General features: G+C 40.4%; 1 protein-coding gene across 2 annotated transcripts in view; it reads left to right on the top strand.

The window, feature by feature from the left end:
• The window catches only part of FBLN1 (fibulin 1), a 102,767-nt gene that overhangs the window by 49,149 nt on the left and 27,859 nt on the right, over positions 1-25,759 (top strand). Inside the window, exons 13-16 of one of the 2 annotated variants that reach the window (XM_039515983.1) lie at positions 357-488; positions 2,200-2,323; positions 21,360-21,502; positions 23,987-24,118. In XM_039515983.1, the coding sequence (XP_039371917.1) occupies positions 357-488; positions 2,200-2,323; positions 21,360-21,502; positions 23,987-24,118 (531 nt within the window). Of the gene's footprint in view, positions 1-356; positions 489-2,199; positions 2,324-15,153; positions 15,603-21,359; positions 21,503-23,986; positions 24,119-25,759 lie in introns of those variants that run through there. The other variant, XM_039515994.1, reaches the window with a different exon arrangement.

Below are 25,759 nucleotides of genomic sequence, written 5' to 3'. Positions count from 1 at the left end.
GGGTGACCTCAGGCAAATCACTTCAGGTCCTCGTGCCTCAGTTTCCTCAACTGTAAATTGGGGGTAATGATATTTACCTCCTTTGTAAAGTGCTTTGAGATTTGTGGGTGAAAAGCACTATGAATTATCTTTTACATAGCAAAACTATGTTTTTGGCTTCTTGTTCTCTATATTGCCTTTGATTTTCCCCAGACTTCCCTTGTTACCTTTATGCAGTGGTTTTTGTCCCAGCCCACTAATCTGAGTCACAAGCTAGTGTCTTCTTGAGCTCAACACTATCATAAAGCAGTCCAGCTGCTGCAAACTAGTCAAGCTTCAGAGGAGTTTAAAAAAATTGATGGGGATTTCTTTTTCAGACATTGATGAATGTGCTTTACCTACTGGAGGGCACATCTGTTCTTATCGATGTAGTAATGTTCCTGGGAGCTTTCAGTGCACCTGTCCCTCTCCTGGTTATAGATTGGCACCCAATGCACGAAACTGCCAAGGTATGTTCAATAACTGTGCAGGAATATCTAACCTGATTGTTAACTTGTGAAAAAATCTAATTACATTTTTAATTGGTGGGAAACATAAATGTGTCTGTCGTATAGCCTTACAGGCAAGTTAGTAGATATCCTATGTCCACTAGAATTCAGTAGGGGCAAAACTAATAGTTCTATAATAATTAAATTGGATCCTATACGAATTACTCTAAGACCCCAAAGAATGTAACAGAATACTCTTTCTACAGAATTTTTAAACCAGTCCATCAAATTCAGTAGAGAACTACATCCCAGCTAATGCTACAAAATTAAATGGGTTGATTTAAGTATTTAATAAAAATATAATCATGCTCCATAAAAATGTATAGGATTTTTTCCATTTAGGGACTATGTGGGAGAAATAGCTAAATCTTTTCAACAAATATTGTTCAGTTTTATGGGTAGGCACCAGAGCAAAGGTAAAGCACAGCTTTTCATGTTGATAAACCCAGAATCCTTTCACCTGTTTCCCTTTATCTGTTTGTTCTAGCCAGGGAGGAAAAGTGCATGGTTTCTTCAGAGACTGGTGCTTGCACTTACTCTGGTGCCAAAGACTAATACATTTGGCTGACATACTGTCCCCATGCAGAGGCGACTTGACACTCCCCTCTTCCTGGTGCAGCCGAGTGCTTTCATCTGCAAGGCCTCACCCTATCCATATTTAAATTCCTCTAAATTAAAAGACCAACTTTTGCCATGCTGCCTACAGTGAATCAAGCTGACTTGTGTATTTGTTCTTCCCTTTCCTCTAACCTCTATTTGTCTGTCTGGCCTTCAACCGTGAGCTCTTTGGGAGGGACTTACCTTCCTTGTATAAATTTTTTGGCATGTTACAGATGCTGTGATGAATCAATATTAAGTAACAATGATAATCTAAGATAAATGTGTGGATCAGGACACTTACAGCACACACACACACACGTAGGGCTGGAGTCAAAGGAGGGGTAAATGTCAGACAATTTTGTTTCAACTTTTAATCTAATAAAGCAAAGCAGCTTTTCCACTTATCCAGATGTTTGCAGTGTCCATCATCATGGCATCTGAGCACCACCTGTTGCCTCTGCATGGTAACAGGCCTGCCAACCCACTCCCCTCACACCCAGGCTGCTGAATATTTCTTTGCAGGCCTGCAGCCTCCCTGTTACCCCCCTGATTGCCTAGCTGTTTTTATTTTGGGGAGCAAGAGTTTTCTTTCAACCTCTCTTATCTGGCCTCTGAGGCCAGCTTCAGCCTGTTGGGTTGTTCCTCCGGCAGCAATTGCTAGCCCTAGTGCTATTGTTCCTATCCCTGCCCCTGCTGACACAATGCTTGCACTCAGTAGAAGACTGTCTGCATGTGGGAGGGGCCATTGGGGCTCCAAATACCTTACATTTTGGTTGTCTACCAGAATTTGTCATTTATTAACCCTGCCCTTTGCTTTTAGAAAATGCAAAAAACCCAGAAGTCCTGCCATGTTTTACAATCTGAAAACCACATGTTCCAACATCCCTTCAATAAATCCACCCATCTTTTATCCACTGCCCCTGAGGAATACCCGCTTGTGGAGTTTTTTTTCCAGCCAGTAGTAAAATCATGTTGCTCCCCTGTATTGCTAACATGTGAGCTTCATCAACTGGGGCCTACTAGCAGAGGAAGGGCTTGTGGTTTTATCCCTTTTATCTTTTCCACTTGACAGATATCAATGAGTGTGTTGCAGAAACACATAACTGCTTATTCAATGAGACCTGCTTTAACATCCAAGGCAGTTTTCGCTGTCTCTCTCTGGAATGCCCGGAAAATTATCGCAAATCGGGAGATACGTAAGTACATTCAATTTTCTAGTAGGCTGGCTTGATGGGGATCTCCCCAGGCCTAAAGCCACCATCAATTAAGCATATTGTGGATCCTCCCAAATTTGTAATTCTCCAATCTGCCAACCCCATCAGTGGCACACAAAAAATTATGGTCTTTCTTCCACATGTGAGACGGGCTCCTGGTTCTAGAATTAAAAGTCTTTAAGTCACAAATAACACCAAATGGAGAGAGAGACACTAAGTTGGATGCACAAGGTGATGTTATCAGCGTAGGCTTCAGATGGACAGCCTGGTGGTGGAAGTCACATTTAGCCTCAAGATTCCAACTCTCCCACAACTGGACTCAGGAGCTCCTTTCTTCCTCAGATTGGCTAAGTCAAACCCTTTATCTGCTTTTATATTTCAGTGAAAGGTTCATTTTCCTTGCAGTTCTCCCTCTAAAGCCTTGTCTATACTATGGAAATTTTGCAAAAATTTCCCTCCCTGCTAACACCATTTCATCTCCATCACTGTTAGCAAGATTGGGAGCCCAGGTGTAGAAGACCTGTTGGCTGTTACTAGTATTTGTTTCATTTTGTGCTGCTCAGAGAAGATCTAAATAGCATGGTGTATAAAATGCCACAGGCAGCTAGCAACCCATCTACACTAGCTGTAAAGATGCTAATGATAAGAAGAAATCTTTGCAAAATTTCTCTAGTGTAGACAAAGTTTGTGGCTGCTCCAGGGCCGGATTCATTCTGGCTTCCTCCTCCTCCTTCCCATCTGCTTTATGGCAGATCAGCAATCAAGAGGTTCCTTCTGAAGGCCATGTGGTTGTTCCACAACCTTCCCAAGTGCACCTGCCCAGGTAAGTTTCTATTCTATCAGCTAGAGAGAGAGGCTGACATGCCACAGTGGTCATAAATCTGTCATTCCCTTCCCAATCAATGAGAAGACATGATTCCATCACATGCCATGTCTCAGCTAAGATTTAATATTCTATGTCCCATCTGTGGAACAAGGCTAACACTTATCTACTTCATAGGAGTGTTGTGAGGATTAGTTTGTTAGTGTTTGCGTCAAAGTCTAAAGATGCAAAGTGCTATATAAATGACATGGTGGGTATTAATTTTATCATGACCAGGATGCGCTTGAGGGAGTTTCATATTAAGACATTTATTTATAAAATATACACAACAGAAATTTGACTAGTATTTTGTGAAATGTCAATAATTATATTAAACACTTGCCAAATGAAGAAAGAATGCTTTGTGATACAGATGCCTTATTTCTTTTTTTGTTTGTTTAATTACATCCTAATTTATAAAATTCACTCATTTGCAATAGGTTACTAACATGATTTAGCAAAGTTCTGTGGTTATGAAAATTCTTGAGGTGTCAAGATTAATTTAAAAATAAACATGACACACAAACGCACATTGCATTCTTCTTTTAGTCTTTCTCCATTTGTCTTTTCCTTCCCAAAAACACTATTAGTTTGTTGACTTTTGGCTAACTCATTTGCTTTCTTCTCTTTATGCCTATGCATGCAATAAAGCACACAGCAATTTGTGACTTAAAGAATCAGTCCGTATTAAATAGTCTCCATGTCTGCCACCTGTGGCAACCAGCAAACCTCTTAGTATCCAAGCTGCAGGGGAAAACACACCCTTTTTTCAGTGGCAGTAGTAGGTCAGAATAGCCTCTCTATGGCTGATCCCTTTCTGAGGCAGCGAGTTTGTTGTTTTGCCCACCTCAAATGGACTCATGGAGAGAGATTCCAGTGTATCCTGACATGGAATTGGGATATCAGTTAGCCAGTAACCAGCATAAAGAGTTAGTGGTCCAAAAACGTCCCTAGCTAATAGCTTTCGGGCTTGAGTTCTGGAACGGGGCTATATAATGGTGGTAGTGCTCACTGTTGTTTGTTATTAAACCTAAATTATGTAATTCCATAAAATTATTCAGTGCTTCACAAGCACAGATTAAGACCTGTTTCCTGCCCTGAGGTGTTTATATCTTACTACCAAAAGAAATACAAGACACCACACAACAGCACGTAGGGTGGAATGGCAGGAAATGTATTTGAAATCTCTAAATCCCATTTGGAGTGATGCTTTGGGGTCTGCAAATGGAACAGGCCCTGGAATGGGTTGTACAAAGAAAGAGATGTTCCTTGCACACTTCTTGGCACACCCATTTATGGGCTATCAATTATGAGAAACATGTGAACGTGTTCTCTCTCCAGCCCACATTTCACTCTTACTGACTCCTCTTTCTGAACAGCCCATGATCTTGATATTGCTTTTGTTTGGGTACTTCATACTAAGAGTAAACTTACTGACCCTCCCTTAACAAACTTTTTGTTTCTGAATTGCATAGCATATAGGGTCTCTGTGACAATTAATTCAAACATTGGTAATCGCAAAGCCAAGGGAAAGAAATGGTTATGGCTGTTTATCAGAAGTGTATGCTAAATCAGGCTAGGACTAGATATATATTATATATTTATTTATTATTATTATTATTTATTATTATTAAAAGTTACCCATCATTTCCCATTATCAGACCCTTTTTTCAGATGCTTGTAGCTTTTTGTCAAACTTTAACTCTTTGGGCTGAAATTTTCCATGCCAGGCATCTTTCCAAAACTTTCAGTGTGAGACAATTTCAGTCAAAATGGTTCAGCTGTTTCCAAGAATAAGGAGAGGGGGAGGAAATCATTGTTTTGACCATGTTAAAAAAAAGCCTGACCTTTTCTTTCAACAGCTCTAGCACTGCCATGCTTTGGAGCAGGGACTTGAAATGTGTCAGGGATGTGCCTTTTACTATCCCCATGAGAATCCACCCAAATTTGGCCAAGTTATAAGCCTTTGAAAACCTGCTGTTCGCACATGCTCAGCAGTGATGTCTTTGATTTTTAGCAGCTAAAATCTCTGAAGATTCCATCCTCACTGAGCATGCTCTGCCCCCTCACAGCAGTTAGTGCTGAGCAGACTCTGCTTGCGCTATCCCTACAGATGGCCTGAGCATGCTCCATCCCAAGGCTACAGCTGGAGGCTCAGAAGGTCTTACCCTGTAATGGCTGTTCCCAGCTGCTCTGGGTAATGTGGGACTTGAACTGAGGGCAAGGAGCCTGTATCTGTTGTGCTCTTAATGCCCTCTCCACCCCCTTCACTCATGCCAAGGTGGCGTGGAGAAGGAAGCCATCTGATTCTAATGCAGATGGGAGAAAAAGCTTCATTGAGGGGGTGGAAAAAGAGCAGATTGGGGCGAGGAGTCTGGAGGGGTGTAGGGAGAGAAACTGTACCTGACTGGGTGAGGTGGGGACTGGGAGCGGAATAGGGGAGGCTGGGACTGGGAGCTGAGGGGAGGAGATTGGAACTGGTTAGACAAGAAAACTGGGAGGCGATTGAGTGTAGACTGGGAGTGGAAGCTGGTGAGGGAAATAGAGGGGGTGGGGGAGGAGTGGGACTGGGAGCCAGTTGGCTGTAGGCAGGGGCACGCTGGGATCAGCTGAGGAGTTTACAACCAGTCCTAGTTCTTTCCCAGTGATGCTAAGAGACTAAAGTAGGATAAGGAGCCCAGGGAGAGAGACTAGGACTGGGAGCCACTGAGTGCAGGGGAACGGGACTGGCTGAACAATGAGACTGGGACTAGGTATGCAGAGGGGGAGAGTGAATCTCAGACAGCAAGCCCAGGAGGGAACACCGGCACTGGCTGGGCGAGGAGATTGGGACTGAGATGAGAGTCCTTCAAGACTGAGGACTGAGACTGGGGAGGAAAGGAGAATGGAACTGGAACAAGGAGCCGGGGGTGGAGAAGAGACAGAGCTGGGACAGGCTGGAAAGGGCAGAGGGGGTCACGCCGCTGCCTAGCAGTTGAGCAAGGGGGATGTCACCGCTTCCAGGGAGCCCTCCAGGTAAGCGCGACCCAGAGCTTGCCTCACCCCATCCCATGCCCCTGCTCCCTCCCACACCCAAACTCTGCTGCTGGGGAGGGAGGCATGGAGTCAGGTGGGAAGCCTGCCAGCCCCATCAACCTCTCTTTCCCTCCCCACACCAGCAGGGGTCCCGGGCCACACGGCACTGCCTGCTGCCTCCCCCCCAGCACCTGGGCTGCCCTTCCTCAGGCCCCACCTCCCACGTTTTATTCGGGGGTATATAGTAAAAGTCATGGACAGGTCATAGGCCGTGAATTTTTTTTACTGCCCGGGACCTGTCCATGACTTTTACTAAAAATTAGGGCTGTCAATTGCAGTTAACTCACACGATTAACTCAAAAAAAATTAACTGTGATTAAAAAAATTAAATGCAATTAGTCGCACTGTTAAACAATAGAATACCAATTGAAATGTATTAAATATTTTTGGAAGTTTTTCTACATTTTCGAATATAATGATTTTGATTACAACACAAAATACAAAGTGTACAGTGCTCACTGTATATTTGTTTTTATTAAAAATATTTGTACTGTAAAAATGATAAAGTAAATTGTATTTTTTTCAATTCACCTCATACAAGTACTGAAGTGCAATCTCTTTATTGTGAAACTAACTTACAATGTAGATTTTTTTTTGTTACATAATGGCACTCAGAAATAAAACAATGTAAAACTTTAGAGCCTACAAGTCCACTCGGTCCTACTTCTCGTTCAGTCAATCGCTAAGACAAACAAGTTTGTTTACATTTATGGGAAATATTGCTGACTGCTGCTTATTTACAATATCACCTGAAAGTGAGAACAGGCGTTTGCATGTCACCTTTGCAGCCGGCGTTACAAGGTATTTATGTGGCAGATATGCTAAACATTCATATGTCCCTTCAGGCTTCAGCCACCATTCCAGAGGGCACGCTTCCATGCTGATGATTCTCAATTAAAAAAAAAAAAGTGTTAATTAAATTTGTGACTGAACTTCTTGGGGGAGAATTGTATTTCTCCTGTTCTGTTTTACCCACATTCTGCCATCTATTTCATGTTGTAGCAGTCTCGGATGATGACCCAGAACACGTTTGTTTTAAGAACACTTTTACAGCAGATTTGACAAAACGCAAAGAAGGTACCAATGTGAGATTTCTAAGGATAGATACAGCACTTGACCCAAGGTTTAAGAGTCTGAAGTGCCTTCCAAAATCTGAGAGGGATGAGGTGTGGAAAATGCTTTCAGAAGTCTTAAAAGAGCAGCACTCTGATGCAGAAACTACAGAACCCGAACTACCAAAAAAGAAAATCAACCTTTTCCTGGTGGCATCTGACTCAGATGATGAAAATGAACATGTGTCAGTCCGCTCTGCTTTGGATCATTATCGAGCAGAACCCATCATCAGCATGGATGCATATATTCTGGAATGCTGGCTGAAGCCTGAAGGGACATATGAATCTTTAGCGCATCTGGCACATAAATATCTTGCGGCTATACCAGTGCCATGCAATCGCCTTTTCTCACTTTCAGGTGACATTGTAAACGAGACATGGACAGCATTATCTCCTGCAAATTATAACAAAACTTGTTTATCTGAGCGATTGGCTGAAGTAGGACTGAGTGGACTTATAGGTTCTAAATTTTTTCATTGTTTTATTTTTGAATGCAGTTATTTTTTATACATAATTCTACATTTATAAGTTCAACTTTCATGATAAAGAGATTGCACTACAGTACTTGTATTAGGTGAATTGAAATAATACTATTGTTTTTTACAGTGCAAATATTTGTAACAAAAATAAATATATAGTGAGCACTGTACACTTTGTATTCTGTGTTGTAATCAAAATCATTATATTTGAAAATGTAGAAAACATCCAAAAATATTTAAATAAATAGTATTCTATTATTGTTTAACAGTGCGCTTAATAATTTTTTTAATTGCTTGACAGCCCTACTAAAAATACCCGTGACTAAAACATAGCCTTAATTATGACCCAGTCTTTAATTGATCTCACATACTATTTTTTCCTCAGGACCCTTGCCTCATTAAGTGCACAGAATGGACTTGCTCTGGGGATAAATCAGGGTTGTGAGATGAAGGAGGCAGTTGTTAGTAGGACCCCTGCCTCATTTTTGCAGAAGTTAGAAGGTGTAAAGTAAATGAGACCGGGGACTCTGCAGGAAGAGAAAAGAGGATCTCATAATGGAGGCAGTTGGAAGATCCCCTGGAGTATTGGATTCTGTTCCTGCCTCTGCCACAGTTCCTATGTGATGCTAGGCAAGGCACTTAAATTAAACATTTTGCACAGGGTCGCTAATAGTGTGTTCCTTTGTTTTCTCAGTGCCTGACTAGAGACCCTGGGGTATGATTTGTAGAACAGCTGAGCATTCACAGCTGCATCTGAAGTCAATGGGAGCTGTATCTAGTCTTTTCAAATTGGGCATCCAAAATTACTGGAAACTTTCTTCTTCAATCTCTCTGAGATTTTTCATAAGTAAAATGGAAATAATACCACTCTCTCACCACACAGGGAGTTCTGAAGATATATTAATGTTTGTGAAGCACTCAGATATTATAGTGATGAGTGCTATAGAAAAAGCCCATGAGGGAATTAATAATTCTGTCTTCAGAGTAGGGTTTGAACAGTGTGCAGTAAATAAGGCCTAAGGCCACACACTGAACAGTGAGGAGAAAACAAAATATTGAATAGCTGATCATTCAGTGAGCACCGTCTAGCCCATGCACTGAATGAAGCAGGGACGTGACCGTTATTTTTTTAAAGTTTATGAAATTTTGGAAACAATTTATTGTAACATCACAAGAGTCAGGAAGCTGAATGCCGAGCAAGTTAGATGGAAGGGCTTTTTAAATCAGACTGTTGAGAAGTTTTCTGTTTGCTTTTGTAAAAACCTATTTGCTTCCAAAGACTAACAGACTTTTTGGAGAAAGGGCATCCTTGTTAAATATTCAGTAACTCACACCTTCCACTGGGTGGAAGAGCTGGCCATATGCATGTTCTGAGACACACGCATGTTCTGAGCACCCAAGTCTTGCATCAAAACCAGGGCACGCCAGATTTGATATGACTGATGCTTTAAAGGCACAAAGCAAGCAGAGAAAAATCTTTGTTTAAATGTCTTGCACAAGGTCAAACAAGTTCACGGCATAGCTGAAAGTAGAACTTAAGTGTTCTGATGCTTTGCCCTGTGATCTAATTACATTACAAGCTTTTCCAGTCTGCCTTTGGCACTCTAATGTATCTGGGCATTATGTATGTGTGGAATGTATCTGGCTCTAATGAGTCTGGCTATTATGAAACAACTCACCTAATGAGTTATTTATCAACTCAGTGTTGGTAAATGCAAAGTAATGCACATAATCCCATAATCCTAACTATACATACAAAATAATGGGGTCTAAATTAGCTGTTACCACTCAAGGAAGAGATCTTGAAGTTCTCTGAAAACATCTGCTCAATGTGCAGGGGCAGTCCAAAAAAACCCCTATCAATGTTAGGAACCGCTTGGAAAGGGGTAGATAATAAGAAAATACCATAATGCTACTATATAAATCCATGGTATGCCCACACCGTGGACACTGCATGCAGTTCTGGTCACACCATCTCTATAAAGATATATTAGAATTGAAAAAAGGACAGAGAATTGCAACAAACATGATTAGGAATATGGAACAGCTTCCATAGGAAAGAGATTAAAAATACTGGGACTGTTCATCATAGAAAAGAGATGACAAAGGGGGGGATATGATAGAGATCTATAAAATCATGAATGGTGTGGAGAAAGTGAATAAGGAAGTGTTATTTACCCCTTTAAATAACACAAGAACCAGGTGTCACCCAATGAAATTACAGTGCACTCTTTTATTAAGAATCACATCTGTTCCAAATGATTTGATTCTTATACACAGTTGATTCTTACAAGTGGAGTATTTTAGTTAGTATAAAAATGATTTTCTCCCAGTGGTTTCAATCACTATATGCAGTTGATTCTTATATCAGTGATCCTTATAAATGGAGTACACTTTAACAGGCAGTAGGTTTGCAAACAAACGTAAGAAAGTACTTCTTCATTCCACACACAGTCAATCTGTGGAACTCATTGCCGGGGGATGTGAGGGACAAAAGTATAAATGGGTTCAGAAAAGAATTAGCTAAATTTGTCGAGGATAGGTTCATCAATGGCTATTAACCAAGATGGCCAGGGACACAGCCCCATTCTCTAAGTGTCCCTAAATCTCTGGCTGTCAGAAGCTAGGATGGGATGACAGTGGATAGACCATTCAATAAATTGCCCTGTTCCCTTCATTCCCTCCATTCAGGCCCTGGCACCTGCCACTGTTGGAAGTCAGGATACTGAGCTAGATGGACCATTGGTCTGACCCATTATGGCCATTCTTATGTTCTTTTGTTCTTAAGTAAGCTCTCTCGTGAACAGAGAGTGGCAGATACTGAAGAACCCAAGTTATTTCAACTAAGGTTGGCATAAACAACCTTTCAAACTCTCCACCCAAACAAACAAGCAAATACTATTTAGTATTGTTTTGAGCTGAGTCTACCCCCTTGGTCAAACCATGCCCAATGTCAGGCGACTCTTCCAACTCAAATAGTGAAGACATGAGGATAAAGCAACATGCTTGTGTAGAGGACTCTAACATGCCTCTATTGAGTGCAGAGATTGATATGCACCCTGTAAACACACAAAAACAGAACCAAATTTCAGCACTGGTTGTGCCACTCAGGGTTGTGAACTCAATTCTTGAGGGGACATCTGGGGGATTTAGTTGATTGGTGGTCCTTTTTTGAGGGGGGGTTGGACTATGATCTGACCTCCTCTTCCTCTTCCAGCTGATATTCTATGATTCACTAGGTCCTTCATTTTCATATATATATATCTATATTTGAACACACAAAGCACCTTACATCAAAGGATCTACATCTCATCATCATCAGTGCATGAGTTTATGTACTAACTTTTTTTCATCATGTATAAAGTATAGCCTTTGTATCAAGTGAAAGCAAGACTCAAAAACAGAACCAAATTTCAGCACTGGTTGTACCACTAGGGGGGAGGGATAGCTCAGTGGTTTGAGCATTGGTCTGCTAAACTCAGGGTTGTGAACTCAATTCTTGAGGGGACCATCTGGGGATTTAGTTGGGGATTGGTCCTGCTTTGAGCAGGGGGTTGGACTAGATGACCTCCTGAGGTCTCTTCCAACCCTGATATTCTATGATTCACTAGGTCCTTCATTCAGCATATTGATATGGGTTCTATTTGAGTACAAAGCCTTACATCAAAAGGATCTACATACTCTCTCATCAGTGCATGAGGAGTTTATGTACTTAACTCTTTTCATCATAATTGTATAAGTAGCCTTTGTATCAAGTGAAAGCAAGACTCAGAAACTAAGAACAACATAACAATTTCCTTGATATAGAATACTTTATTATTTCCTTAAAAATAAAGTCTCTTTATTGTTTGACAGAGGGTTTGTTCTTTAAAGAACCAATACTTTGCACATAAAAACAAGTCTCAGTAATCGTTTGTGATCAATGTTAAGTCAAGTAATATTTTAAAAGAAAAATCTGAAACAGCGATCTATAATAATTATGAGTGGATCCAGGCATAGTTTTTTGCAATATTTTAATAATTGTATGTTTATTTTTTTAGGGCCATGCTTCTAACATAATTGCAGAGGTTTGCAGGAATTATAAAGAGCTATCCAGAACTGCTCCACTCTAGGCAGTTTTATTTTTGTTCTGTTTCACCAGTTTTAATTTTTTTTCTCTGGTATCCAGATCCCTCCCCTTCTCCAACCCTTCCTTTAAATAGGTTCCTTAGTGTTTTTACTCACAGCGACACTTAATGGTAGCAGGATTCAATAACACTATGGCCAGCTAATCCATAGTGCAATACCACAGAGTTGGATGTACACCCCTGGTCTTGGTCTGCTCGTTTGCTAGCACTAGGTTGTTAAATTCCCTACTGTATGATTTTCTTCTACCCGCAGAAGGGAAGAATTTAACATTGGGCCTAGAAAGTACATTGGGATTTAGATACTCATTGTTTACTGTGATTGTGGGGGATGACTCCAGATTGAACTCTGGTACTTTGAATGCAATAATATTTGCTAACTATTCTTTGCGGCTATTTGATGGAATAGTCAGTACACATTCACTAAACCCACAGTGAAGTGTGGAGGGTGGATCACCAAACTATAAGATAAAAGGTCTTGAATTTTAAATAATTCTAACTTCCTAGCCACAGACATATGTCTCCACAAATAACATTTCAGAATCAGCAGAATGTCCTTTCAATAAGCTTTTTTTTTTACATGAACTTTTATTTTAAAATTCATTTGACTTTAGCAGAAGAGTGGATCATCTGTATCCTTCTGTGTGCGCATGCATGTGTAAATGCTTCCAAAAAACCATCTGTATGAAGGAAAATTTTCCATGATTTCATACTTAGCATCTTACCTTTCTAACAACATTTCCAAACAACAAAAACCAAAACCATCAGATTAAATGCCATGAATTTTCTTAAGTGAAATTAATTGTGTGAAACCAATATATAGCTTAAATATCGTAAGAGCTGTCAGGCACAATTGGACCTCAGCTTAAGCTTGTTCTTTACATACATGAATAAAATAAGCATGTGCAGGTTCTACCACTAGTCTGTTGGGTGAACTTGGCCAAGTCACTTTCCTCTCTCTGCCTTAGTTTCCCTATGAACTAGGGAATCCTGCAAAATGGGGATAATGATACTGACCACCTTTAGAGCTCCAAAGATGAAAAGCTGTACATAAGAGCTAGGTATTATTATTATTTATCATTATTAAGTCTTTGAGGATTCAGGTTTTAGATTTAATTAAACATGCTTTGTTCAACAGGTTAGTGGCCTGTTGTGAACATGACTATACTGTGTGTTCTGGCAGGAACCCAGAGTGCTCTTGATCTTGCTTTTTAAAAATGATTAGTCTGCCAACAGTATTCAATCTGCGTACACTCAAGGGGCCTTAAAATTGCAAGGCCACCTTATATTGGTGATGTGCAAAAAGCATAGTGTGGTTTGCTCCGAGACTTATGATTTACATAATCTGACCCTGTAAGAAGCCTATTTGTTGCACCATGGTGGAAGAAATGGAGTAGGTGCTCACATCTCTTACCAAGCATTCAGTGGGACGTGGCAGGAAGCAAGTAATGGGTTTGTGCCTGAGCAAATCTTCAGTGGAGAGCAGCCCTTGCAAACAATGTTTTTTGCAAATAAATAATTTAGTACTTATCGGCTTTGGAAGCATACACTGGACATGACTTCCATGTTTTGATGGCAATGCACTGGGTTATCTCACTTAAAAACAAAAACCCCCAAAACCTGGATTTCATTTTCTCATTGAGTTTAGCAAATGTCACATATAATTTTACTTGATGAATGGCTGTGCATAAGATGAGCCTCAACTTTACTGCTGTATCTGAACAACCGCAAACTCTGCGGAAGTTAAATATCCAGAACAGAATATCATGTCTTTCCCCTAACTCTATCGCGGTCTGGAACAAAACCCTGGATCCTAAGATCCTGGACATGGGGAAGTTCAGATCCAGAACTGAACTTGTTGGTTTGAGTCTATTTTTAGTCTGAATTTCAAATCAGCCTTCATTTTAGGTGAATCTCTAATGCTATAAATACAGTTCCAAACCCACCAGATGACATATGCAGATTCTGATTAATATGTTAGCATACGATAATGTTCCCCATTAGCTATGAATGTTAATGTGCATGCCTGGCTGTCATATTTAACAGGAGAAGCTTCATTTATTTCAGTAGCTGAAAGGAAAGAGATTGCTGCCTTTGTGGGGAGCATGACTTGCAGTGCCCCTGGTGAGACTAGGGCCACCAATCCATTGCTACCCAGACTGGCCAGCATTTTGTTGTGGGCAGGATTGGCCCTGATTGGCAGATTCACAGTCAGATGGATGTGGTGTGATATGGAGGCTGAGAGTTGGAGCGGGAATAAAAAAAAGCAGTCAGCAAGGGGCTGGGAGACTACTAGCAACGTACTGAGATTTTTCCCGTTCATATTTCCTTTTGAGTCAGGTCTGTAAGTGTGAGGTTTATTGGTCCAGGGCATGGGCTGGAGAAACGACACTACTGGGTCTGGTTTTTAGTACCTGTTTAGAAATGTTATATATGGAGTTGAGCTGGTTCTCTTGGTCACACAGGGTAGTACTGATCACCCTGCTAGGATCTGGAGGAAGTTCCTCTTTAAAGTAAATTGGCCAAATTGTCCTGGTTAGGTCAGGAGTCTTCCTCTGCACTGCCACGAGTTAATAGACGTGATCTTGGGTGCCTTCAACTTTTGAGACTTTTGGATTGTCCTTCAATGTGTGGAAACCTTAAAGGAGTCTGATTTTCAGAGAGTGGATACACTGCGCTTTCATAAAACCAGGGATCTATAAGGTATCTCAAGAACTTGGGCACCCCGAATTCACTAGTCACTTGGGAAAACATAGGCCTTTGTTTGCTAGGCATGAGACCACAAAACAAAAATCTACTGTTTTTGAAAGAAGCTAAGCTCTGTTAAAGAAGACCCTAGACAACTGAAGGCTAAATTTGGATAATATTTCACCCATGGTAAGGTGTCTCAGACTCCTTTCTAGTTTAGCATATCAGTGGGTGTGAGGAAAGGGCAACTCTTCTAGAAGTGATATAACTCTCTCCTAAAAACACAAACTACAAACAAGTACATACTTATTTAATGAATGTCTGTTTGCATTATGATTGAGTCATACTGGAGAACGGATACAGTGCACAAGTCAGCATATCATTTCTCACCCCACTGCCCCTTCCTTTGCTACCACACTTGCTAAATGTACGTTAATCCTCCTCTTGTCTTGTGTTCTCACTTTTCTTGCAGTCGCTGTGAGCGCTTGCCTTGTAATGAAAATAAGGAGTGCCAGAGCCTGCCTTTGAGAATAACCTCCTATCACCTCTCTTTCCCTACCAACATTCAAGTACCTACCGACATTTTCCGCATGGGCCCTTCCAATGCTGTCCCTGGGGATAAAATTCTGCTGTCCATCATCAGCGGGAACGAGGAGGGTTTTTTCACCACAAAAAAAGTGAACAACTACAGTGGTATTGTGGTCATGAAGCAACAAATCAGAGAGCCCAGAGACCTTCTTCTGACCATTCAAATGCAACTTTTCCGCCATGGAACTGTCAGCGCATTTATTGCCAAACTTTTTGTCTTTGTTTCTGCACAGCTTTGATCCCTAACATGCAGGCATCAGTGGCTATTTTTTCCCTCTGGCTGTGGCTTTTTATTTTTTTCTTCAGTTTTAATAAAGTTTTAATGTCAATTCATCTATTGCATGCTGCACGTGCAATTTATTTATCATTGTTACAATTCTCCACTTTTCTCCATCACTTAACATCTCAATGTGGGCTGTGTTTCTTATATATGGCATACATCATTATATAAGGGGCAAAACAGAGGTTCCTAGGGGACCTTCTGTGCAACTTCTACCCACAAAGGACTGAAGACATAGATAGCTTTTGTACAGCAATGCAACTAGAACTTTTCTGAAGATGCACAGACTGACACATCTGGTTTCAGAGCTCACCGGTGATTTGGGGTGCATCTGTGTTAAGGTTGTCCAAACTGGAACATCTTTAAGGCATCTGATTTTCGGAGACTAGGTGGCTAACATGTTTTGAAACTCAAAACCGTTTAAGGTGTCTTAAGTTATGCACTCAAAAATGGAGTTGCTTTTGAAAATTTAGGACTTCATTCCCAGCTGTTATAAATCAGCATAGCTCTGTTGAAGCCAATGAGTCTGATTTACACCAGCTGAGAATCTGACCCTTAGTTTTTAAGTATAATATAAAAGTGAACCCCCCTAAATGAAAGTTTTTAGGGCTGTTTCATGCTTTCACACCTGGAATGTCTATTCAAGTCAAAACTAATGGTGGGAAAATAGCAACAATCTCAGAAGCACATTTCGTTAATAGCAAATAGTGAGCACCTCCCTACTCAAGTGGTTATATTCTGAAGTGGCTCTGGAGGGGAAAAAAAATTAAAAGATGTTTTGTTGGGTTCCATGTCAATTTTCTCTCTCTGGCTTCCAGATCAAAGCTGATAAAATTACAAGTGTAAAGAACAGTTTTTTGTTGTTTTTTCTTGCTAGCAACCCTGAAAAGCAAACCTGGATTCTGAAGGTCAAATCTAGTTCCTTTTCAATTCTGTATGATCACCAATAATGAAGAGGATGCAAATGGGATTTATTTAGGAATTCTGCTGGTGCATGAACCAGTAGGGACCCTAGTCCATTCTCCCGTCATTGTAGTGACTCTGCAGAGCTAACAAGACTAAAACATTAAACATACAGACCTGGGGGCATTGTCCACATATTTTAACATGAATGCTCAGTCATGGCCTCGCATTATCCCTGTCCTATCTAGATTGCTCCTGCCAGGAATAATCTGGGTGAGCAGAAAATAATCCACTGTCATGTAAATACAGACACCACAGATCAACAATAGGGAGAGAACTTGGAACCTCTAGTACCAGTGTCATAAGCCCTGACCAACTGAGCTAAAGAAGTAACTATTACATGTAAGTTATAGAGTTATATCCCCAAGGTGAGCCAACAACTAGATAAGGACATGATGATAACATTTAGCCAGTGTATTGCATGCTTCCTTACATAAAGCTTATCCCAAGTGGCTCACAGACAATCAAGTTCCATCAGGCGTACCAATTTGTAATGAGCCTGTCACCACCTACTTATAAAGGTACCAGGGGCTACCAGTGGGGATAGAATCAAAACATTAAATACTTGAAAGCACTAGCCTGTATTACTTAAGCTAAAGGAGTTTCTAATCCTACTGATAATATATGGCATCTACATGTATGTGGTTACAAATTCATTACCTGGGCTGCTCTGCTGGAGGCCATAGTCAGCTTGGCTAGAGACACAAAAATAAGATTGGTTCTACAGCATTAATATATACTCATTTGGGGGGAAATCAGGACAGTGCAAGAATCTGGCCCAAAGTACTGTAAAATGCTACAGTATACTATCATTTTATTGTGTGTGTGTATTGAGCAAGTAATTTAAGAACACAGAGCCCACATCTTACGGTATTAGACAAAAGCTTTCATACTTAAGTTAATTTAGAACCTTTAAGTATATATAATTATATAGCACCATTGATGTGTGAGGCTCTTTCCAGATAAGAAAATTAAACAATGTAAAGAAAAATGACAACCCAAGAAAAAAGGAAAATATTCAAGGGAGCATTATTTACAAAATAATCAGAGCAACTGGATTTTTCTTTATTTTTATTTTATTTTTGAACAAGCGTTAAGGAAGTAGCAGATAGCGCTGGAGCTGAGATTTGTGATAAAGGCAAGCTGAAAGGAAGGAAAGGATTTGAAGGAGCAAAGATCTTGGCACACAGGATGGAGTCTGTTCCAGACTTAGTGGCCATTGTGGAAAGAGGCACAAATAGGAGAGGAACACACAAAGTGTTTAGCAAAGTCTAAGATTGAGTACAGGAGGAGTATGAGATGGAAATAAACAGAAGGTAGTCAGAGCAGTGTGCAGCTTTGAAGGTGAAGATAAGGAATCTGAACTAGGCCCCAAAAGAAAGATGTTGTCCCCAAAGAGACCTGAGGACAGAGATGGTGTGGTTGGATCAATAGAAGAGCATGGTGGTGTTGGCAGCTGTAGTTGAGATACATTATAGAAGTTAGCAGAGCCATCAGAAGAAAGGAGGTCAGAGAAGGGAATGTTAGGGTAGCCAAGGTGTGAGAGAACCGAAGTATGAGCCTGAATTTTAGCAGTGGGGACAGAGAAAAAGGGGAAGCAGCCACTTAGAGCCATAGAATGATGGGGTTAGAAGGGACCGCAAAGGTAATCTAGTCTAATCCTCTGCCAAGATGCAGGATTTGTTGTCTAAACCATCCAGCCATCTTTTGAAAACCTCCAGAACATGAAATTCCATGACCTCCCTAGGCAGTGTGTTCCATTGTCCTACTATTCTTACGGTTAGGAAGTTTTTCCTGAGATTTAATCTAAAGCTACTATGCTGTAGTTTGAACCCATTGCCTCTTGTCCTACCCTCTGTGGCAAGAGAGAACAACTTTTCTCCTTTTTTTTTTATGGGAGCCTTTCAAGTATTTGAAGCTCACTACCATATCCTCCCTTAATCTCCTCTTTTCCAAACTGAAGTTCCTTCAGCCTTTGCTCAGAGGGCTTGAATTCCATCTCATGGATCACCTTTGTCGCTTGCTCTGGATCCTTTCCAGATTCTCTACATTCTTTCTGTACATTCATGACCAAAATTGGACACAGTAGTCCAGCTGAGGCCTAAGCAGCACCGAGCAGAGCAGTACTATCTCCTCCTATGACTTGCATGCTGTGCCTCTCTTAATGCATCCCAAAATTGCATTTGCTTTTTTGCAACAAGTGCAGAGAGAAATGGAGACATTCAAAGATTCTCAAGCCAGAAGGAACCACTGTGGTTATCTAATATTACTTTCTGCATAACACAGTCCATAAAACTTCCCCAAACTAATTTGTGTTTGAACCAGAGTGTATCTTTTGGGGAAAATAGTCAAGTTTGATTTAAAAATGGCCAGTGATTTGAGAATCCAACACAACATTGGGTAAATTGTTCCATTTGTTAATTACCTTCATTGTGAAAAATTTACTCCTTATGTTATTGAAAGTAAAACCAGACTGACTTAGTCACCATGATTCCAACCATGCAGGTCTTTGAGGGAAAAGACCATCTATATACATTATGTGATAGAAACCTCTAAAAATTACCTGATATAACCTTTTCACATATTGTCATGATTTAAGATCCAATATCTCCTTTTCCAAGCCTAGATACAAGTGTTGTGCCTCCTTGGAAATCTGGGAATTATTCCTCTTCTGTTCTATCCATGTGTGATAGTGCTCATCAAGGCTAGTTATCTTATTTAAAACTTGGCACTGGTTTAATCCTGTATGATCAGTGTAATTTTGAAAAGGGAAAAAGAAGTAAGCATTTTTCTGGTAGTTGACTATTTTTCTTATCTGATCACATGGATATCATGTTACGTGTGTGTGTGTGTGTGAGAGAGAGAGAGTGAGTGAGTTGTGGATCCATGTGCACTAATTTCTGAATATAATATATTTTTCATTTTTCATATTCTTAAATGCCCCTATATATAATGCTAAAAAGAGAGGGAAAAAGTTACTAGGGTGTGGGTAATTTTTGCCCTACTCCTTGTTCTGTTTATGATGTTTGTTAAAATCGGCTGATTTAGTCTGGGGACCAAATTGTATAATTTAGCAGACCCTTATTCTGAAATCAACAGTGTTGAGTAACTGGAAGTTCCTTCTTCTCAACGCAGAAACTAAACACTTTGTGACAAGTTCAAGAGTAAGGATATAGGATTTGTCATATTGGGTCAGACCACTCTTTCATCAAGGCCAAAATTAACATTCAAAAGTGGGCAGACGTTTCAAGCAGAAGGAACCTCCGCCCTACCCTATCACATATCTAGAAAAATCTTCAATGTGGAATGTGGGTAGGAGGTGGGAACAGGGGCGGCTCTAGGAATTTTGCCGCCCCAAGCACAGCAGGCAGGCTGCCTTCCGCAGCTTGCCTGCGGACAGTCCGCTGGTCCAGCAGCTTCGGCGTGGGACCAGCGGACCCTCCGCAAGCAAACCGCAGAGGCAGCCTGCCTGCCGCCCTTGCGGTGCCAGCAGAGCGCCCCCCGCGGCTTGCCGCCCCAAGCACGCGCTTGGTGTGCTGGGGCCTGGAGCTGCCCCTGGGTGAGAAATTGGAATTCCTTCTTAACCCATATAGTGATAATCCTAAAGCATGAATCTTAATTAAGAATAATGGTGTAAATCAATGTAGCTCCATTGACTTCAGTTGGGCTGTATCAATTTATATCTGCAGAGCGTATAGTTTCCTTGATATTGCATATTATTTTCTTTTATGAGTGTTTTGCTTTACACGCAATCATCATGTGCAACATTGTTTGGTTTAATGAGTAAGCATGGGAAGAATTTGAAAAGAACAGGAATCTTTTGTTTTTGATGGTATCTGACAAAGTAAAGATTCTATTTTTTTTCTCTTCTGTGTGAAGTTTTCCCTTTACATCTTTTAATCTCCCTCCCTCCAACTAGAAATCCTGAGACTACAAACTTTTCTTTTTTGCTTGAAAATGTGAAGAAATGGGCAGGTCAAAGTTGAGATCGCTTGTAGGGCTTAGGGAAAGTCACACTGCCAGTCTCAGCACAACCCTTTTATCTTCAGGGAACACAGACGGGGTATTGTGTGACGTTCTTGTACTATAAGTGACTTTAAATTCAATCTAGTTGGACAAAAGTGAGAAGTAGTTTAATTTGTAATAAACTTGCATGTAGGAATGAGCAGCTGGTGGTGATATAATATGAACTGACCCTTAGCATTTCCCCAAACTCAAAATGAAACCTTTGGGGTTTGGAATAATTTGATTAACCTTTTCCCCCTCCCTCACCCAATTTCCATTCCTCTCTGTTTTCTCAATTTGGATGGAAAGGGGAGGTACCGAAAAGACTGAAAGAAAGGCTCCTTTGGCATTTGTGCTATAAATCATGTGAGAAAACCTGCCCTGATATTTCCTGCCAGATTTCTAGACCAGAGAAGTTTGTCTAAGCTTTGGGTGAATGTCTGATACCAAAATGAGCACTGTGTACCAGATGTTAAGCTCATGTAATTCACTGTAGTTCTACTAAAGTCAATGAAGCTGGTTTACACCAAGTGAGAATCTAGCCCTGAACTGATGGTCCTTTTATGTTTGGATGGCTATATTTCATGGGTATCTCTTATACTGGATTTCTCACATTGCAGTTAATAGGTCCTGAGGATTAGAGATCCAGTCTTGAGGATATCATGACTGCAACTCTCAGTCAAATTATTCCAGAGTACTGTAGTTTTGATGATTTTCACTTGACTAAGAGTTTGAGGGGAATAATGAATACTTGTATCCATTGTAGCTTTTGGTTCCCCATCTTGCAAAACAAAGTAATTCATTTTCATGGTTAATATTTATCTTTTTGTTTTCCCTCTTAGAGTTGGACTTGAAAGGACAGATACTATTCGCTGCATTAAATCTTGCCGACCAAATGATGTCAACTGTGTGTTGGATCCAGTCCACACAATTTCCCACACAGTCATTTCACTACCCACATTCAAAGAATTTACTAAGCCTGAAGGTAAGTGTTCCTTGTTCCAGTTAATAGCCTATAAGATTAAAAAAACCACCTGGAAATCCTTGCTTAAAGCCAGAATAACTATCAGTGCAGTAAAATGTTTGCACAGTCCCAAATTCTGTCATTTATTTCTTCATAATTATTTATTGCTATTTGTATTACCGTAGAGTCTGGGAGCTCTAGTCATGGATCAGGAGTTTATATCTTTGTGGGGCAAAAAAATCGTTTTGAGCTCAAACACACACAGGTTCTTAGTCTAGGAGAATATCTGAGCCTGAATGTTCATGTGCACTATGCCCACTGTGCACTGCTCTAGCTATGAGAAGGCACATGGAGGTGGGTGTAAATGTAATTTATATTACTCTGCCAGAGCAGTGCAAAGTGGGCATAGTATAAATGAGACTCCAACCCTCTTTTTCTTTGTTCAAATTATAAGACTGGGGGAGTGGGAATTAGAGGAAAAAGGACAGAGGTCTTACTCACTTTCCAATGATAAAATCCTCATCCCATTTAAGTCAATGGAAAACTATATTGACTTCGATGGGGCTAGGATTTCACCCTGAGTTTTCCAAAAGCAAATCTGACTGGCACTTTTTCAATCTAAATCATCTAAATTGATGATTATTGACCTATTCAAAAAATGTTTTAAATTCCATTTGAGATTTTAACATTAAATAAACTAAGGAAGTCAGCAAGAGAGTGGCATGGGATTCGGAGCTTGTTGGGGCGGCGGGAGGTATTTTCAAAAGCACCTGTGGTTAGGATCAAAGTCTCATTGAAAGCCAGGGGACTTTGTGCACTCCAATCATTTGGAACCTTTTAAAAAATCCTGCCTTGCATCTTTAGGCCATTGGCTGGATTTGAAACTAAGCCAGTAAAGATCAAATCGTGTTAGTATCTGATGGCTGTTTGGTGAATTATGTGAAATGAATTGATGGTCTCTGTATGGTTTCTATTATAAAATATTCTACATTGTGAAAATCACCACAGGCTGGCTTTCTTGTCAGAGAGGCCAATTCATCAAAAATGAGCATCTCCCTTCCCCCTAAAGAGGTTGTTCCCTCCAAGCCAGTCTTTGCACTTTGGTGGGGCACTATGAGGAAGCTTGTGCTGCTGTTGCTTGTGTGCTACCTGTGGGTTATCAGTCCATCACCTTTCATGATCATAACATTCACTTTCAGCCTTTACAAATAATATTACAGAGTAAGGGCCAAATTTTGATCTTTGAGTACAGGTCCTGTTGATTTCACTGGGAAGTACCTACAACTCCGTGGTGGAATTTTGTCTTCAGTGCCAGTCACGTGCAGGATGCACATTCAGTAACAATTCGCGAGATCAGGGCTTTCACTTCAGAAACTTCAGGGATCCTCGCTCACTTCCTGCCAGATGCGATTTTTCTCCAAATGTGCCAGTATGTCTGATCTCAGTAGAAGACCTGTACACAGTTGTTGGAGTTCTTCTTAGATCTCTGTAGCAGTTTTAATCACTATGGAAGATCCTTATTTCTCCATGTCAGTTTTCTCACTTGTTTTCAGAACCTCGGATACACAGGTGTTGTCCTTAGGATGCGCAGAGCCTTCTGGGGTTTCTCACTGTCTGCATTGAGAGACTTTAGACCAGATTTAGTCACAGTTAAAGATTCTGGAAAAACTGCAGAATCATAAAACAAAATTGTCATATCTCTCAAAGATGAGATTAAAAAAAAACAAAAACAAAAAAACAGCCTTCATACCTTCATTTGAGATCAGAGAGCCAGAATCTCAGCCCTGGCAGTGCTGCCTCAGTGGAAAGTATCAAGAGCTGCCCTAAAGGGGAAGCTGAGGGTTCACCCTCACAGAAATTCTGTGCTACCCACTCCCCAACCCTTCCATTTAGGAGATAGGAGGGAATGTGTCAGGAGTGAGAGGGGGTGGGGCAGACTACATGACCTGCCTCATTCTTGGTTAGCACAGTGGTCCTTATGGGACTGCTACAGCCACCATAACTTTTTAGGCCATACTTAAGGCTGCTGTGTTGCCACCAAAGGGAATCAGAGTTCAGAGGCTGATCTCCATTTCTTCTCAGCACACCCCATCAGTTTAGTGGGTCCTGGAGGTATTGCACTATACTCAGTCTCTAGTGGAGGGAACAGTTCGTGGTTGTCTTGAGACACCATGTTGGAAGTGCCGATTGATATTTGCAGTGGACTTGTCAGACGCTAAAAGGACTCATGACTGACTGCAGGGCTTTTGACTGTGGTGGCTTGGGATAGTAAGCTAGGGAGAAATAGGGATCTCCTTTAGCACTCCTCCAGCTCCCACCCCAAAAAAGGTAGCTTGCCTATTTTTAAGTGTGCAAATTCAAAAAGAATAGTTTTACCAGTTTTTAAATAAAATGGCATGTTATCTATTGCTCAACACAATTAATTTTGTAGACTGAATATTGAGCTTAGCCACATTAAATTGACTTCAAACCCTTTAACACATTTTGTGATGCTTTTGATCGCAGAGATTATTTTTCTTCGAGCCATAACACCTGTGCTCCTAGCCAACCAGGCAGATATCATATTTGACATAACAGAAGGAAATCTAAGGGATTCCTTTGATATCATCAAGCGTTACATGGATGGCATGACAGTGGGTGAGTACAATATTTTCTATGTACAGTATGTGTTCCTTTTCCTGTCAGAAATATCAGAAGATGTGGGTCGAAAGGGGCAAAGGAGTATAACTCAGAGTAGCTTTCTAACTTGACTTTCAAGTCTAAATCAGTTTAATATTCATCCAGTCTGGTCACATATGGTTCATCTGATCTGATTTTACAGACTTTGATTTGGCCTCAGCATAAATTTTGGGGAAATTTTAAATATAAATCAGTTGAGAAATGGATGTAATTACAAATGTAAATTTTCATCTTTAAAATTGTCCTTCCCCCATTATAATTGAAGCAGTTAGAAGTATTCCATAGAAGATTTTAATGGTAAAATTTCTCCAGTTGCTGCTGCTGGTTTTGTTTTGTTTTGTTTTGTTTTTTTTCTTATTGACTCTACAGTTTAAATAGCGTGGTAACAATTTTTGGTGAATAATAATGCATTTACATTGTAACTACCGGGTACTTCGCTGAAGCTATAACTGTTTCAATATTGATTGGCAGGTCAAATTTATTGTTTTTTCCAACTTCATAATTGTAAAACATATTAGTAGGCAGGGATTCCTTGCTGGCAGATTGTGCTGCTGTCTTTTGAGGTTCTGTCAGTTAGGCATATGTAAGTAAATTCCTGCATGTGTTGCAACTTTCTGGCCTATATTAGAGGGGTCCATAGAATCATTTGGTTTAGAAAGGACTTGTACATAGGACACAAAGAAATGCACAGGATCAGCTTACGCCCTGAAGTGTGGGATTTGAAGCATGAGATTTGCTTTGCTTTGTCTTAGCATGTATATATGAAAACAAAAGAATATTTTCCCACAATTATTTGTGTTTAGCATGTATATTTTATAGTCTGGCTGGAGCCCAGATTTATGTATGTGCTTTTATGCTTGTGAAAAGGATTCTCCTTCTGAATTGTGAGTAAAATCCTTGCTTTATTTTTTACATATTGAAATGTTGATGTGGGGTAAAATGTTTTTATGGGGCACTATATTTAGCCTGGTCTGTAGGTGGCACTGCTGTATTTCAGAAATGTGACAATACAGTATCAGCAATGTCTAAGTTTATGTTACTGCAGATAAAACAAACAGTCATTAGGTTTCTGTCTCATTCTTTATCAGACAGAAATGTGCAGCTGAATGCTAAGAAGGGCTTATAAGATTACAGATTTCAGGCATTGGTTTGATTCTTTAAAAAATATACAAACAAGATCACTCTGTAGCTAGTGACTGGGAGATGTTGGCTTACTACAAAAGCAATTTTCCCTCTCTTGGTATTGACACCTCCTCATTAGTTACTGGGAGGGGACCACATCCACCCTGATTGAATTGGCCTTGTCATCACCGGTTTGCCACTTGTAAGGTAGCTCCCTTCTCTTCGTGTGCCAGTATATTTATGCCTGTATCTGTAATTTTCACTCCATGCATCTGAAGAAGTGGTTTTTTACCCACGAAAGCTTATGCCCAAATACATCTGTTAGTCTTTAAGGTGCCACTGGACTCCTCATTGTTTTTGTGGATACAGACTCACACGGCTACCCCTCTGATACTCTGTAGCTACCGTAGTTTTCTTTCCCCACATTTGTTCTTGTCTGAAAAAATAATGCCGTGTATAGAATTATGACTGGCCATG

This window comes from Mauremys reevesii, linkage group 1 (assembly GCF_016161935.1).
Source record: "Mauremys reevesii isolate NIE-2019 linkage group 1, ASM1616193v1, whole genome shotgun sequence".
NCBI lineage: Eukaryota > Metazoa > Chordata > Testudines > Geoemydidae > Mauremys > Mauremys reevesii.
Note: the sequence above shows the minus strand (reverse complement) of the source record. Positions and strands in the feature narration are given on the sequence as shown.